The sequence below is a fragment of the Prionailurus bengalensis genome, chromosome B3 (assembly GCF_016509475.1).
Source record: "Prionailurus bengalensis isolate Pbe53 chromosome B3, Fcat_Pben_1.1_paternal_pri, whole genome shotgun sequence".
In the NCBI taxonomy this organism is placed as follows: domain Eukaryota; kingdom Metazoa; phylum Chordata; class Mammalia; order Carnivora; family Felidae; genus Prionailurus; species Prionailurus bengalensis.
In genome coordinates this window covers 94,142,849-94,159,004 of record NC_057355.1, presented here as the reverse complement: position 1 = coordinate 94,159,004, position 16,156 = coordinate 94,142,849, and the positions used below count along the sequence as shown (strand labels likewise).

General features: G+C 35.6%; 1 protein-coding gene across 1 annotated transcript in view; it reads right to left on the bottom strand.

The window, feature by feature from the left end:
• Window positions 1-16,156, bottom strand: part of FANCM (FA complementation group M) — a 66,004-nt gene that overhangs the window by 2,032 nt on the left and 47,816 nt on the right. The window contains 8 exon segments of the mRNA XM_043556066.1: window positions 1,038-1,413; window positions 5,802-6,158; window positions 6,160-6,366; window positions 7,118-7,224; window positions 10,167-10,323; window positions 11,390-11,518; window positions 13,145-13,213; window positions 13,328-13,416. Coding sequence (XP_043412001.1) covers window positions 1,038-1,413; window positions 5,802-6,158; window positions 6,160-6,366; window positions 7,118-7,224; window positions 10,167-10,323; window positions 11,390-11,518; window positions 13,145-13,213; window positions 13,328-13,416 — 1,491 coding nt within the window.

Below are 16,156 nucleotides of genomic sequence, written 5' to 3'. Positions count from 1 at the left end.
TATAATTCTTGAACTCTTCCATAGTGGCATTTGCCTATATGATTTCACATAATCCTCATAACATCGAAAGATGAATAGGACAAGTATATTATTAATCCCTCAGAGGGAGTGATTTGTCAATGCAACATCACACAGCTGTAGGGACACCAGAACTCAGTGTCTTCTGATTCCATATTCCATGACCTTTACACCATCCTCAGGACTCTGCCTACAATTAAATATGAGCCATAGATATCCCCTAACTGAAGCTCCTATGCACCTATTTGAGCTACCAAATAAGAACTCAGTGTGTTCAACTGAACGCCCCTTGTGCCTCAAATCTGCTCTTCTCTAATATTCATAATTTCAATAAAGAGCACCACTACCTAACTGCCCAGTGACCAAGAAACTGGTCAACACAAGAGTAATTCTTGGAATGCCTGGGTGGCCCAGTCAGTTAAGCGTCAGACTCTTGATTTCAACTCAGGTCATGATCTCATGGTTTGTGGGATTGAGGTCTGCTTCAGATTCCATGCTGGTAGCGTGGAACCTACTTGGGATTCTCTCCCTCTCTGCACCTTCCCCATTTGTGTGTGCATGTACACACTGGAGCTCTCACGCTGTCTCAAAATAAATAAACCTAAAAAAAAAAACAAAAAAGTAATTCTTGCCTCCTTTCACCAACTACTGCTAATCCTACCTCCTAAACCCCCTGAATCCTTGTCCCTTTTCCCACTGCTGCCTTAAAGGCGCTAATCCTTTCTGGGGCTCCTGAAAAAAGACATACTGGTTCACTTGCCTTCAGTTTCTCACCCTTCAACTCTCAAACTCATTTAAACACAATGAGTAAAAAAATACAGAAAGAAACCTATTTATGAAACAAAAACATAAACACAATGACTAATCAAAAGCACGGCTTTGTATAAATATGAAGTAACATTTATGAGTCAGGTATTTATATTTTAAGAGTTTTCCACATCCTGACAGTAGAAGAGTGAACTAAATAATAGCTGAGTTCCTTTATAGCCTTATAAACAAAAACATTTAAAAACACAAACCTGTTTTTTCTCTGTCCTTTTCCACAATCACACATATTCTTTCAAACATGCTCTGTAGGTACCGGATCTGGTCAATGAGTTTGTTCTTATTGATACTATTTAACATCTCAGACTGAGACCTCCTTTCTACCACCATGCGGTTACTCACAATGTAATCACAGCCATTTAGAGGACAGACCTCTACTTGAATGCCATGAACTGCTCTTAAGGAAGAAATTACTTCAGAACCAGAAGTGATTTCACAACTATCTACAAGAATACAAGTTCTTTGGCCTTCCTGTGGAAGTCTAAGAGAAGCATGTGTGCCAGCCAAATGTGGTCTTGAGTTGGAACAGTATGCCATTGACGTGCTAGAATCCTCCAGGGCACTACCAACCTGCAAAGGTGGAAAATATTGGTATCAGGTTAAATATATATTAGTGCCAAAAACTTCTAACACCTGAAGTTGATTTTTTCTTACTGATAATATTATTTCCTTTTTTTAAACTCTTTTTTTCTTCCTTCAGTATGACCAAAGTGACTATATACATGAAGGACCAAGTTACCACTTCACACCTAGTAGAATGGCTAAAATTAAAAACAAAATAAAACAGTAAAATAAACGTTTTTAGAATGGGAAAAAAACTGAAACATACATATCTGGTGGGAATGTAAAATAGTGCAGCCGCTGTGGAAAACTGGCGAGTCCTCAAAAGTTAAAGAGAATTACTGTATGACCCAGAAATTCCATTCCTAGGTATATACCAAAAAGACCTCAAAACAGACTCACATACTCATTTGCCAGTGTTCATTAACTTTGGAAAATTCTCAGCCATTGACTGTTTAAGTACACTTTCTATCCTTTCCTCACTTCTTAATTCCAATTACATGTATCTTAGACTATAGGATACAATCCTACAGCTCTTGGATGCTCCATTCTGTTTTTCACTCTTTGTGTTTCATATTGCGTCATTTCTACAGGCCTAGCTTTAAGTTTCTTGGTTCTTTCTGTGGCTGTATTAAGTCTATTGATGGGCTCATTAAAGATATTCTTCATCTGGGGTGCCTGGGTGGCTCAGGTGGTTGAGCATCCAACTCTTGCTTTCAGCTCAGGTCATGATCCCAGGGATCATGGTCTAGTCAAAGGTTGAGATGAGTTTGGGTTTATTGCTATGATTACCCTAGGTACAACCAGAGGCTTCAAAGTCCCATAGGTTATTTGGATTTAGGGTGGGACAAGGTTTGTCAGATGATTTTTCCAAATGTTCTCTCAGCTTTCGATCTTCTCTGTTTCCTTGTACCTTAGAGAGGTTCTTTCCTCATACTCTTGTCTTTCTCTCAGCAGTTGACTGCTTTTATGTTACTAAGTGCTTGCTAGCCTAGTTGGAGGGAATGCTAGGTGCATGGGGTGGCATGGTGGCAGGGCAGGAGGAGAGGGTAAGTTCTATTCTCCTACTTCAGCCTGAGCAGGACTTGTGTCTGTCAGTTCCCAAAACAGGACCTTTACAGTGATCCTGCCCTCCCTTCCCCAGGCTGGAGATAGCTAATGATCTAGGCCCAAGATGTTTTCATGCCCCTGTCTCAGGTACAGAACATTTTTTAATTCTTGCCTTCCTCCATCTGTAAAGGGTCTTCTTCACCTAGGCCCTGAGGAATAGCTATAAGGTCTGCTGGTAATCCCCAGCAGCTTAAAGCTTTTTGTTCTATAGGGGAAATAGGGTGGAAGGAACCAGATGGGGTTTGTTGCCTTTTCCACAATTGCTGGTCACTTCCCCCAAGCCGTGGCATCAGCAAGGGAGGCTTTCTCTGATTCTCAATCTTTCCTGTGAACACCCAATGAGTCTATGGAGAAGAGCCCTCAAAAGGTTATGAACTCCCCTTTTGTCTGCAATTCCCAGGGGTTCTAAACTCTCATGCTAGTTCACTGCCTTTTGCAATTTATTAAAGGTTTAGCTCAATTCCTCTTACCAAATTATACAGAGCCCAGGGAATGTCCCAAATCAATAAGTCTCTCTTTGGAGACACTTGTCTTTCCTTAGAAATGAGACCAATTGGTTGTCCTACACCCTCAGCTCCATAATAGTTTCAGATAAAACCATGATTCTGAAGACTATCCGGCTTTTTTTGTTGTTACTAGGATGGAAGAGCGCTCTTTCCAATTTTCTATATCCTAAGCTAAAGATAGAAACCCTAATCATTCAGAATATAATCTTTAAAATAATTCAGTATTCAATTCCAAAAAGCAAAAAATAAATGTAGTAAAGGAAAAAATGGCACTAAAGAAGAAAACAAAAGTACTGGAACTACTTAGTTATTTTGAAGTAGAAAATGGCTTCCTAAACATGACACTGAAGTTCAGGAACCGTAAAGAAAAAATTGAGACTGAATAAAAAAGTTACCTTTTCCTATGGCACAAACCACCATAAATAAACAAAAAGGCAAATGACTGACATGGAATACTGTTTGCAATATACTTGACAAAATAGATGTCAACTTTTTTTTATATATCTAACAGTTTTTTACAAGATAGTCTATTTTCTGTCTTCTCAAAACTACCTCAAATTCTTCCCCTCTTAATTTCAAGTGAGAAGAATCATACTACATGGAATCATAGGGTAACAGAAAAAAATTTAAAACACATTTCTGTAAAAATCTATGTGTCTTTTTTCACAGTCCCCAAAGTATTACTAGCCTGAATCCAGTTTTTAGTTAGAGCATGCCAACGTAGAAATGTAGCTAGTGCTTAGTGGTTTTCAAAGTACTGTTCATAGACAGATCTTCCTCAACTTATAATAAGATTACCTCCCAATAAACCCATCATAAGTCAAAAAAATCATAAGTAGAAAATGCATTTAAAGTAATCTACCAAACATCATAGCTTAGCAAAGCCTACCTGCCTTAATTGTGCTCAGAACACTTATACTGGCCTATAGCTGGGCAATCATCTGATATAAAGCCTATCTTATTTTTAAAAAAAAATTTTTTTTTTCAACGTTTATTTATTTTTGGGACAGAGAGAGACAGAGCATGAACGGGGGAGGGGCAGAGAGAGAGGGAGACACAGAATCGGAAACAGGCTCCAGGCTCTGAGCCATCAGCCCAGAGCCCGACGCGGGGCTCGAACTCACGGACCGCGAGATCGTGACCTCGCTGAAGTCGGACGCCCAACCGACTGCGCCACCCAGGCGCCCCCTAAAGCCTATTTTATAAGAAAGTGTTGAATATCTCAGGTAATTTCCTGAATACTGTACTGAAAGTGAAAAACAGGATGGCTGTATGGGTACATAAAAGTTCTAAGTGTATCAGCTGTTTGCCCTTGTAACCATGTGACTGGGAACTGTGGCTGCCAACATGATGGGTATCATACCGCAAGTTGCTAGCTCAGGAGAAGATCAAAATTCAATATTTGAAGTATGGTTTCTACAGAATGCATATTGCTTTCACACCATCATAATGTCAAAAAATTGTAAGTTGAACCATCATGAATCTGGGACATTACCTACCTTGACCCTTGGGATTACTATCTTTATACTACAGTTGAGGATACTGAGGCTCAGAGAAATGAAGTAGCCTCTATTTCCCCAATCTATTACAAGACTTAACCTAGTCAACCTTATCCTAAGTATGTCTTGAAGAAATCACTTTGTGCAAAAAAGCCTGGGGACAATTTAAAACTGTAAACTTCAATTTAAGTGCCCCTGGGTCAACACTGAAGCATGTTGCTACAGCACAATGGCCTGAAACACCCAAATACTACAGAGAAATAGAAGGTTAGGTCTGGGTCTCACTCCAAGATGACAATCAAGGAAAGGAATCAGTTGTATACAGGTAAGGGATTCCTGTTACTAAACCTTTAATTAACCCCTATTTAATTACTATAACTATAAACTCATACTAAACTATAAGCCCCTAGAACTATAAACTCTTAAAAACTAAAAGTGGTTTTAGGGATGGATTATTTCAACAATAATAAGACAAGGAGAAGCAGGAAACTGGAATACTTGGCCATTCTAAAAAGAGAAATTTAAACGAAGGAAATCAGGTAGTGTCCCTAACTCTTCTCCTCAATAAAGACAGTTACATATCTGAAGCCTTCAGTGGGGAAAAGAAAAGTTAATCTGTGGGGAATTAGTTCTGAGCATGTAATTTCTGTTAATTTTATCTTGTAGGAAGCCTATTTTCCTATCTCCTTTTCATAAAACTAGCAAGTTTCCTTACAGAGTTTTACTAAGAAAACTGTGATCACACTTAAAAAATTAAAACCTAAAGGCGCACCTGAGTTGCTCAGTTGGTTAAGCCTCTGACTCTTGATGTCCGCTCAGATCATGATCTCACGGTTTGTGGGTTCAAGCCTCACATAGGGCACTACACTGACAGTGGGCACTATGCTGACAGTGTGAAGCCTCCTTGGGATTCTGTCTCCCTCTCTCTGCCCCTCCCCCACCCTCTTTCTCTCAAAAATAAACAAACATTAAAAAAATTAAAACCTATGCATCCTTATACAAATTATCAATATAATTTAGCATGCTATTTTCTTGTTTGAAGAATTTCACCACTTGCTAATTTTTGTTTGACCTAGTTATTTAATACAAAACACAAAAGAAAGCAAAACAACAGGGGTTCCTGGCTGGCTCAGTCAAAAGAGCACAACCTTGGGGTTGTGAGTTCAAGCCCCACATTGGACGCAGAGATTACTTTAAACAAATAAATAAACTTAAAAAGGCAAAACGACAAAAAAAAACCCTTTCAGTAAACATAAGGCTTTTTCTCTAATTTGATTCATACCTTCAAATGAATTGGAAATTTTCTACAGTCCTTCTGTGAATCAACAGTAGGGAATGGTGGTGAAGTAGATTCAATCTTATTACAGCTCCAAGGTTTGAAGTCTGAATCAGAAACTGCATCCTTTAAAGTGAGAGGTATCTGTCCTCTCTGCTTTGGTGACTGATTAACAGTTGGATCAGAATGGTCCTTGGACTGCAATGAAGACCCAAAAGGCACTCTACTGACACAATGGTCCTGCTGTTTGCTCTTATTAACAGTGTTTGGGTTAACCACAAGACTGGATTCTCTTTTATCATTTACATTGTTTTCTTCCTCACTCGAGTCACCTGGTAAAATAATTCTGGATAATTTTTTTTTTTGAACGTGCACAATTTTGTCTCATCTCCATTTGTTTTAGCTTTACTGCACGTCTGGTTCTATAGTTTTTGCTCCCACTTGCAAGGCAATCTTCAGTTATTATGTTAAAATCAACACACACTTCTTCTTCACTTGATTGACTTTTATAAGACTCATCTTCATCAACACAAAAACTGTCTTCTAAATAGGTTTCATCTTGCTCAGGAATCTATAGTAAAAATACAAATTAGCATATTATAAATTTCTTTCATAAAATCAGTATGTATTTAACATTCTTTTAAGTACCTGAAATCTTTATGATTATTTCACTTACTTCATTAATTCAGTCACTTGTGCTCAACTACCATAATACTGAGTATATGCTTTATGGAAAAAAATGGGGAGCCTGGGGTTATAAAAAGAATGATTTACTCTCTAGAAATGTACAGTCTCTTGTAGGCAGCCAGAAAAATAAACAATTTATAAACAATGTGATAAGGGCTACATAACAAACACAATGGAAGTACAGAGATACGAACATTACACCAAGCTGAATACTGGCAATTTATTAACAAAGAAGACTAATGTGAAAATGTTGTCCATAAATCAAAAATAATCTATAATTTTAGGAAATAACATCTTTATAAAAAATAATTTAAGACAAAAGAATAAAAGAAAAAATAAGAATTAAAAATTTAACTCTTATGATTAAATTCCATTCACTTCTTTTAAATATTCTCCTAATTGGAAACCAATTCAACAGTATATTCTAATTAGCTCAAATTAAAGATAGGGTAATTTGATCAAATTAGGACTAAAAGGGATTCTGAGAATTCATTTAGTCCACCTTTCTGAGAGCAGAAATTATCCCAAATAGCTCTGACAGTCCAATACTAGAAACAAAATGGAGACTTCATTAACAGGAACATATCTCAACATTACCATCAGGAAATTCTCCACTGTATTTCTATAGTTCATACCTGTGAGAAAATATTTATGTTGTTATGCTTCTTACGGACCATTTTATACCGATTGTTCATCAGTGGACTACGCAAAGACTTCATGTAAATAGCTCTCATTTCAGAATCTGTGTAAAGATAGTAAGAATTTCAAGTAGCAGAATTATTTAAATGAAAACTAGTAGAGTATTTAACTTTGATCTATTCCAAATTCACATAATTCAAACCTGCAGAATTATTTTATACAAAAGATATTTAATGTATATTGAAACAAGTTTAAAAACAATTATTAAAAACTGTAAAGTTAGTTTTGCCTTCAAAATCAGACCATCTGGTTGCATGATTGTGACAATTCATTTAAGCTCTCTGCCTTAGCTCTGAAAATGAGTATTAAGGTAGTGTCTTTTCATGAAAAATAAATGTGTATGAAAATCTGAGGACTGTACTTGACTTACAGAAAGTACTAAATAAAACACAAGACATCCAGGCAAAAAAGAAAACATATGCTTAAAGACATCAAAAGGCACAGCTAGGAGGTAAGGTCGTTTCATAACTTGCTGTCAAGCAAAAACTGGGAAACACATGAGTTTCTATTTATGTGTACTTTCAGGGTTATAATCAGAGAGCAATTTTATTTTTGTCTCTCATTTTCCATTACATTTTTTGGAGTGATTAAATTAATCAACTTAGGTTATTTTCAAGGCTAACACTGCTAATTTAATGACCGCACTGCTTGGAACAAGATGTATAATTTTTTCTTTGAATAATATTCCCCTTCCCTCCATTCCATAGCATAGCTATCAACTACTAGGTATCCTCCTGATTACCTATCCACTCCTTACTCATGCTAAATCCCTATAAACTTAGTGACACTTTACTTCTAGTTTCTTATTTAGAAGGACTCAGGATCTAGGAGCTCTCAGAGACTTTTTGTTTTATAGATTTTTTTTTTTTTTGGTAGAATGTATATACAAAAAATGCATCCTCCTTCAGGATACAGTTGTCTTGACAAATGCATCATATGACAAACAATAATCTATTTCCTGTCCCTGCTGTTTTTACCTTTTCCCAAATGTCATACAAATGGAAAAAAAAAAAAACAAAAAACAAAAAAAAACTTTGACATCCTACATGTTTAAAAAAAAATTTTTTTTAATGTTTATTTTTAGAGAGTGAGACACAGAGCATGAACAGGGAAGGGGCAGAGAGAGGAGACACAGAATCAGAAGCAGGCTCCAGGCTCCAAGCTGTCAGCACAGAGCCCAATGCGAGGCTCAAACTCACAAACCATATGATCATGACCTGAGCCGAAGTCAAACGCTTAACCAACTGAGCCACCCAGGCATCCCTGAAATCCTACATATTTTAAATGCAATACGTCTAAATGGAGTTTCAGGGATGTCTAGCTGGCTCAGGCAGAAGAGCATTTAACTCTTGATCTAGGGGTTGTGAGTTCAAGCCCCATACTCAGTGTAGAGATTATTAAAAAAATAACTTGAAAAATTAAAAAAATTAAAATGGAGTTTCAGATCTCCTTACTCCCTATCCTAAGGGCTCCACCTGTAGCCTGCCTAATGTAAGACAGCAACAACTATGTCCTTCCTGTTGCCCAAACACACTGACTCCTTTTTTTCTCTCAAATCCATCAGGAAAACCTGGCAGCTCTAAGTATCCACAATCCAATCTTTCTGACCCTGGCACTACCACACTGGTAAAAGACTGTATCATTCCTTAGATTACTGCAATGAACTTGTAATTGGTCTCGTCTCCCACCTTTGCTCACCTGAAGACCATTCTCAACAGTGAAGCTAGAGTGATACTACTAAAATAAGTCAGACCATGAGTTGGACATTGCTTGTTGCCTTTGCATCAATATTCCCCGCCAGATTAATACTGCAAACCTTCAAAAGCCGCTCTGTTAATGAACATTAAGGGCATAATACTAAGAAACCTTATTCCGCAAGTCATATCAGTATCAAGGGCATAGTACTGAGAACTTAAGTCTCTAAAACCTTTTTTTTTTTTTTTTTTTTTTTTTTTAGTTTTTTGAGAGAGAGTGTGAGCAGGGGAGGGGCAGAGACAGAAGGAGACACAGAATGTGAAGCATTCTCCAGGCTCTGAGCTGTCAGCGCAGAGCCCAATACGGGTCTCATACTTGAGAGTACAAGATCATGACCTGAGCTAAAGTTGGACGCTTAACCAACTGAGCCACCCAGGTGGCCCTAAAACCTTTTTTTTCTCTCAAGTAGCTTGGGAAAATTTGCTGTCTTACAACATATCAGAGAGTACAGGAGCAAAATAAATGGCAAGATCTGTGAAATATTAGAACACTGAAAATCTCACCAGAATCTTTCCTATTTCTATTACAGCCAATCCGACTCATCTGTAATTAATATATTATATATAAGATCTGCTCAAGCATTGTTTGGAGAGACTGTTTTCCAAAAGCAGATCTCTCTTACTTGGCAAATTTAATAAATTTAGGTTTGTATCTCACCTGTTTTTAACATTCAACATTGCTCAAGTCCACATCTCCTTCTAATCTTTGATCAAATATCATCTTCTCAATGAAGCCTACCTCTAATTACCTTATTTAAAGTTACACCATGTCCATTGTTAATACTGCTAGCTCCTCCCACTCCAAATCCTCATCTTACTCTTTTTTTCATTTTTATATAAACTGTTGCGTATACTGTTTATCTCTTTCCATTCACATGGAAGCTTCATAAGGGCAAGGATTTTTGTCCACTGATACAGCTTTTTCAAGAACTTTACCAGCACACAAGTACCAGCACACAGTAGTCACTAACTACTTGTACAATGAACATATGACACTGAGCCAACCAGGTCATTCTGGTAAGATCTGATCAAATTAGCAGAAGCCTATAAGCAACCAAGTCTAAAATAAAGCAAACATTACAGAATTTGAATGAAAGTGACCAAATATTTCAGACATACCAAATTTTCTTCCTTTATAACTCAAAGATCTTTAAAAACTAAAATATATAAACATAATCACGTTAAAAGCACTGAAAACTAGAAGAAAAAGAAGCATCATTGTATCATTTACCATTTATATCCTGTGAAAGTTGGGTTGCATCATTTAAGAAGTCAAGTAATGAGGAATCTTGTTCATTTTCTGACTGATCATTTTCATCTGATGAAACATACTCTGCCTCTCCTTGGGAAAGTTCTGCTTCGTCATCTAAAAACTTTCTAGCTGCAAGCTGTGACAAATTAGAAAACAAGGAAACACACTTAAGAAAATAATTTACTTTCTTACATAACTGGAAATAGTTTTGTAAAATGGATTTCTTGCCAATGCTTTAAAGAAAAAGAAAACTTCAAGAAGAAATGCCAAAGTAGCACACCTATTTAAATTTTCCTCTGATAACTCTACTGTAAATAAAATACAGTACAACTCAGCATGTCAGCTTGCTGGATGTTTCTTAATAAGCAGAGAGTTTCTCAAGTCTTCTGGCTAATTTTTGCCAGGAAAAATACTGCACCACAAAAAGGTTGATTATGAAAAGAAAAGGTGTAGGGGTGCCTGGGTGGCTCAGTCGGTTAAACTCAGGTCGTGAGCTTTGGCTCAGGTCGTGATCTCGTGGTTTGTGAATTCGAGTCCTGCATCAGGGTCTGTGCTGACCGCTCAGAGCCTGGAACCTGCTTCAGATTCTGTGTCTCCCTCTCTCTGCCCCTCCCCTGCCCTCACCCTTGCCCTCTCTTCTCTCCCTCTCATAAACATAAAAGGAAAAAAAAAAGGTGCTGAGGATTCTTTTCCAAGGATTTGAGTATCGCATAGACATAAGAATAATGATGTACTGACTGTAAAAACAAATAATCTAAAACTCAGATTTCTGTCTCTGTATTTTTTCAGTTTGAATCTTAAATTTTCACTAAAGTTTCTTCATTCAGTCATTCAAAATAACAAAGCACTGAAAGATAATTTCAAAACATAAAAAGAAACTAAACTATCACACCTTGAGATTTTAATTCCAGTAAAACAAGTAAAATTAGGGTGAAAATATTTTTAATTTTTGGATTTTTTCCTATAAAGAAATTTTAACAAGAAATCTAATGTAAAACCTAATTTTTATTATTAATACATGATATATAGGTGTATATATATATTTAAATACATATATATATAAATAAGAAATACATATAAATATATATATACATGTATATATATAAATGTATAAATATATAATATACATATAAATGTATAAATATATATACATGTATATATAAATACATATATATATAAATAAGAAAATGAAAAAAGTTTACCTTAAGGTGACTCTGTTTCTTTTGGACTTTGATGCCTCTGTTTGCACTCCTGTTATGACCCCTGAAGTCTTCTAACTGTGGATGTTGTTTGTGAAAATTGTCACTCTCATCACTAGATGAAAATTCTAACTGTAATAATTTAATAAATGTCTTGCATAAGAAAATATAATTGAATTGTATTTTAATGTATTTCTCACAGGTTTTTGCTTTTATTTTCTTTTTCTTTTTAAATAGTTGACCTAACATTTTTTGTTAGAAAAATAAAATACTCTCACAACTCAAAGTCATGTTAAAAATACATAATACTTAAGAATTTAAAAGTTAAGTGATACTAAGTACTAAAACACTAAATTAGGTACTACTATAGTCTTCATTCAATTTAGTATACATCAAATGCATATGATGAGTACTTATAGTTTTCATTTATCTCCTCTAGAAGATCCTAAAGGGCTGTACAAAAATTAATGAAGACTATAAATATAACTCTCAGAATCAGTCATCAATGTACAGGCCTTTCCAACCAAGAAATGGCTAAAACCATGACAAATTTTGACAATGAGGCCTATCACTATATCTCTTCAGAACATAAAACCAATCAAAAGAATCAAAAGTTTACCAAAATAATTTCAAATAACAGGAATAACTTTACTTTAAAATGGATTGATCACCAGCATTGTCAATATTTTAATTCATTTATGATGAGGCAGTCAGACATTCTAGTTAAGGTAGCAAGCTAAAGCAATTTTTCTAGTGAAGTGTTATAGGAGTATATACAAAATAAACATGAGCTGATAACATTTTTAATAATTTTGCAGTTTCTCCTAAATTGCATTAGAGAATTAAAATACACAATATTACCTAATCTCAACTTTTAGTTATCAAATAGCTATAAACTGATAACAAATGAATATCATTAGCCTTCAGACCTGCCCTCTACCTAAACTGCAGATTCAGTCCTGCCAGGAAATGCCTGCCAGACACTGTCACATCACTATTCCACAAAATCCTCAAACTCAAACATGCTCAACACTGAATTTATCATCTTTTTGCCTTCTCTAAATTTGTGAAACATATTCCAAACAGCCCTAGCCAAAAACCAGAGACTCATCTTGAACTCCTTCCTTTTCTTCTTTCAAACCCATTCAGTAAGCAAATGAAAAAATAAGGCCTTCCAAAACTGACCCAAATTTTTCTGCAATTTTACTTCCTGGCACTCTTTGTCTTTACAATCCAGTAATAAAGAGATGCTATTTCCTGCTTTGCATCATTCATTAAGCTGCTAGTTTTCTTGGCAAGCCTTCCCATTGGCTTACTACCATATATGCTCTAAGGTATTTATATCTTCAAGAAACATTCCAGAACTCCTAAGGACTAAGCTAAAGGCTTATAATTTTTTATCACTTATTAAAGAATTATATTGAAATTATCTGTTTACTTATCTGTCTCTCCTGTTAAGACTGTAGGTGACTTTAGACAATTCCAGGATATCATACTTATAGTAGTATCCTGAGCATCTTACACAGTAGATAGAGAGCAGATATTTAGTGAACTGAAGTGTACTGACTAAAGTAAGAATAGTTTTTAAAGAAGTATAAATTTGAAACAGAAATTCCAATCACATAGGAATTACTATTCTTGTGTTAACCATATACCTTTTAGATCAAATACACCTACATTCACCTACACAAATATTTTTCTTGTAATATTTACTCTAAAATAATTTGAACTACTATACATTATCTATTATCTACTTACTCTGTTTAAAGGAACTCTGCGCTTTTTCACAGCATGAAGTGGGGAAGCAACTTCCCCATTTTTCTCATCCTGGATAAAGTAGATAAATAGATAAAAAGTTTAAAAAAAAGACTTAAGTGGGGGCGGGGCAGATAGGGAGGAGAAAGCCTTTATGTAATCACATTGTTGTCATTACTGACTCACCTGAGGGGATTCTAAAACATTTCCTTTTGTTTTTTTACTTTTTCTTCGGAAAATCTCATCTTCACTTTCACTGCTTGTTAATTGTTCATCTAAAATTTATTAAAAAATGAATCTGGTCAATAGATTTAAGTTCATCCACAACTATTTTATTGATTGGGTACATTATTTAATGTTAGTTTGTTTTTTTTTTTTTAATGTTTATTTTGAGAGACAGCATGCAAGCAGGGGAGGGACAGAGAGAGAGGGAGAGAGAATCCCAAGTAGGTTCCATGCAATGCAGCAAAGACCCCGATGTGGGGTTTGATCTCATGAACTATGAGATCATGACCTAAGCTGAAATCAAGAGTCAGACACTTAATTGACTGAGCCAGCCAGGTGCCCCTGATGGGTGCATTATTTAAGAAGAGTTTTTCAGAAGTTTGGCCAAAAAAAATCAGCATGAGACAGAAAAATAAAACAGAGCCAGTGAGGAAATTAAGAGGATAACTTTTGCTAATAACCACATATTTAACTAAAATAACATTTGTATAAATACGTTTATATTGCCCATAGTTGGTAGTTAAATATAATGCTAGAAAGAGTTTTAATGAAAATCTGACATAAAGATAGGAAAAATGATCTCACCCATTAAGAGACTTAATATTAAAGTGTTAAAAGCAAATACTGGAGGCTCAAAGGTAACATAAACTTGGTAAAAATATAAATGTCAGAGTATATCCAAAACTATGCAAAAGAGTTAATTTTTAAAAATTAAACATATTTCCAGACCTTAAATAAGTTTTCATCTTAAATGAAACATTCACAAATCATGTCCTTGACGCCAATGAGAATAACATAATAAAAGATTTACATCTCAATAGATGCAGAAAAAACATTTGACAAAATACAGCATCATTTCTTGATAAAAACCCTCAAGAAAGCCAGAATAGAAGGAACATACCTCAAGATGATAAAGGCCATATACCAAAGAAAAATCCACAGTTAACATCATCCTCAATGGAGAAAAGCTGAGAGCTTTCTCCCTAAGATAAGGAACATGACAAGGGTGTCCACTCTCACCTCTGTTATTCAACACAGTGTTGCAAGTCCTAGCCTCAGCAATCAGACAACACAAAGAAATAAAAGGCATCCAAACCAGCAAGGAGGAAGTCAAACTTTCACTCTTCACAGATGACATGATACTGGAAAACCCCAAAGACTACACCAAAAAACTACTAGAACTGATCCATGAATTCAGCAAAGTCACAGGATATAAAATCAATGTACAGAAATTGGGTGCATTTCTAAACACTAATAATAAAGCAGCAGAGAGAGAAATCAAGGAACCAATCCCATTTACAGATGCACTGATAAACATAAAATACCTAGGAATAAACCTAACCAAAGAGGTGAAAAATCTATACTGAAAACTATTAGAAAACTTATGAAAGAAATTCAAGAAGACATAAAAAAAAAATGGAAAAACAATCCATGTTCGTAGATTGGAATAACAAATATTGTTAAAATGTCAATACTACCCAAAGCAATCTACACATTCAATGCAATCACCTGTCTAAAGAACACCAGCATTCTATACAGAGCTAGAACAAACAATCCCGAAATTTGTATGGAACCAGAAAAGACCCCAAATGCCCAAAGCAACCCTGAAAAAGAAAATCAAAGCTGGAACCATCACAATTCTGGATTTCAAGCTGTATTACAAAACTGTAATCATCAAGCCAGTATGGTACTGGCACAAAAACAGACACTCAGATCAATGGAACAGAATAGAGAACCCAGAAATGGACTCACAAACGTATGGCCATCTAATCTTTGTCAAAGTAGGAAAGAATATTCAATGGAAAAAAGTTTCTTCAGCAAATGGCTGTTGGGAAAACTGGACAGTGATATGCAGCAGAATGAACCTGGAGCACTTTCTTACACCATACACAAAAATAAACTAAAAATGGATGAAAAACCTAAACATAAGACAGGAAGCCATCAAAAATGCTAGAGAAAACAGGCAAAAATCTCTTTGATCTCGGCCACAGCAACTTCTTACTTGACATGTCTCTGGAGGCAAGGGAAATAAAAGCAAAAATGAACTAGTGGGACTTCATCAAGATAAAAATCTTCTGCAAAGAGAAGGAAACAATCAGCAAAACTAAAAGGCAACAGACAGAATGGGAGAAGATATTTGCAAATGACATATCAAATAAAGGGTTAGTATCCAAAATCTATTAAGAACTTACCAAACTCAACACCCAAAAGACAAATAATCCAGTGAAGAAATGGGCAAAAGACATGAATAGACACTTTTCCAAAGAAGACATCCAGATGGCTAACAGACACACGAAAAGATGCTCAACATCACTCATTATCATGGAAATACAAATCAAAACCATAAGGAGATACCACCTCACGCTTGTCAGAATGGCTAAAATTAACAACTCAGACAGCAACAGATGTTGGCGAGGATGAGGAGAAAGAAGAACCCTTTTGCATTGCTGGTGGGAATGCAAACTGGTGCAGTCACTCTGGAAAATAGTATGGAGGTTCCTCAAAAAATTAAAACTAAAACTACCCTAAGACTCAGCAATTACATTACTAGGTATTTATCCAAAGGATACAGCAGTGTTGATTTGAAGGGGCACATGCACCCCAATTACAGCAGCACAATGGACAATAGCCAAAGTCTGGCAAGAGCCCAAATGTCCATTGACTGATGAATGGATAATGATGTGGTGTGTGTACATGTATGTATGTATATATATAATATATACATATATACACAATGGAATATTATTCAGTGATCAAAAAGAATGAAATCTTTCATTTGCAACAATGTGG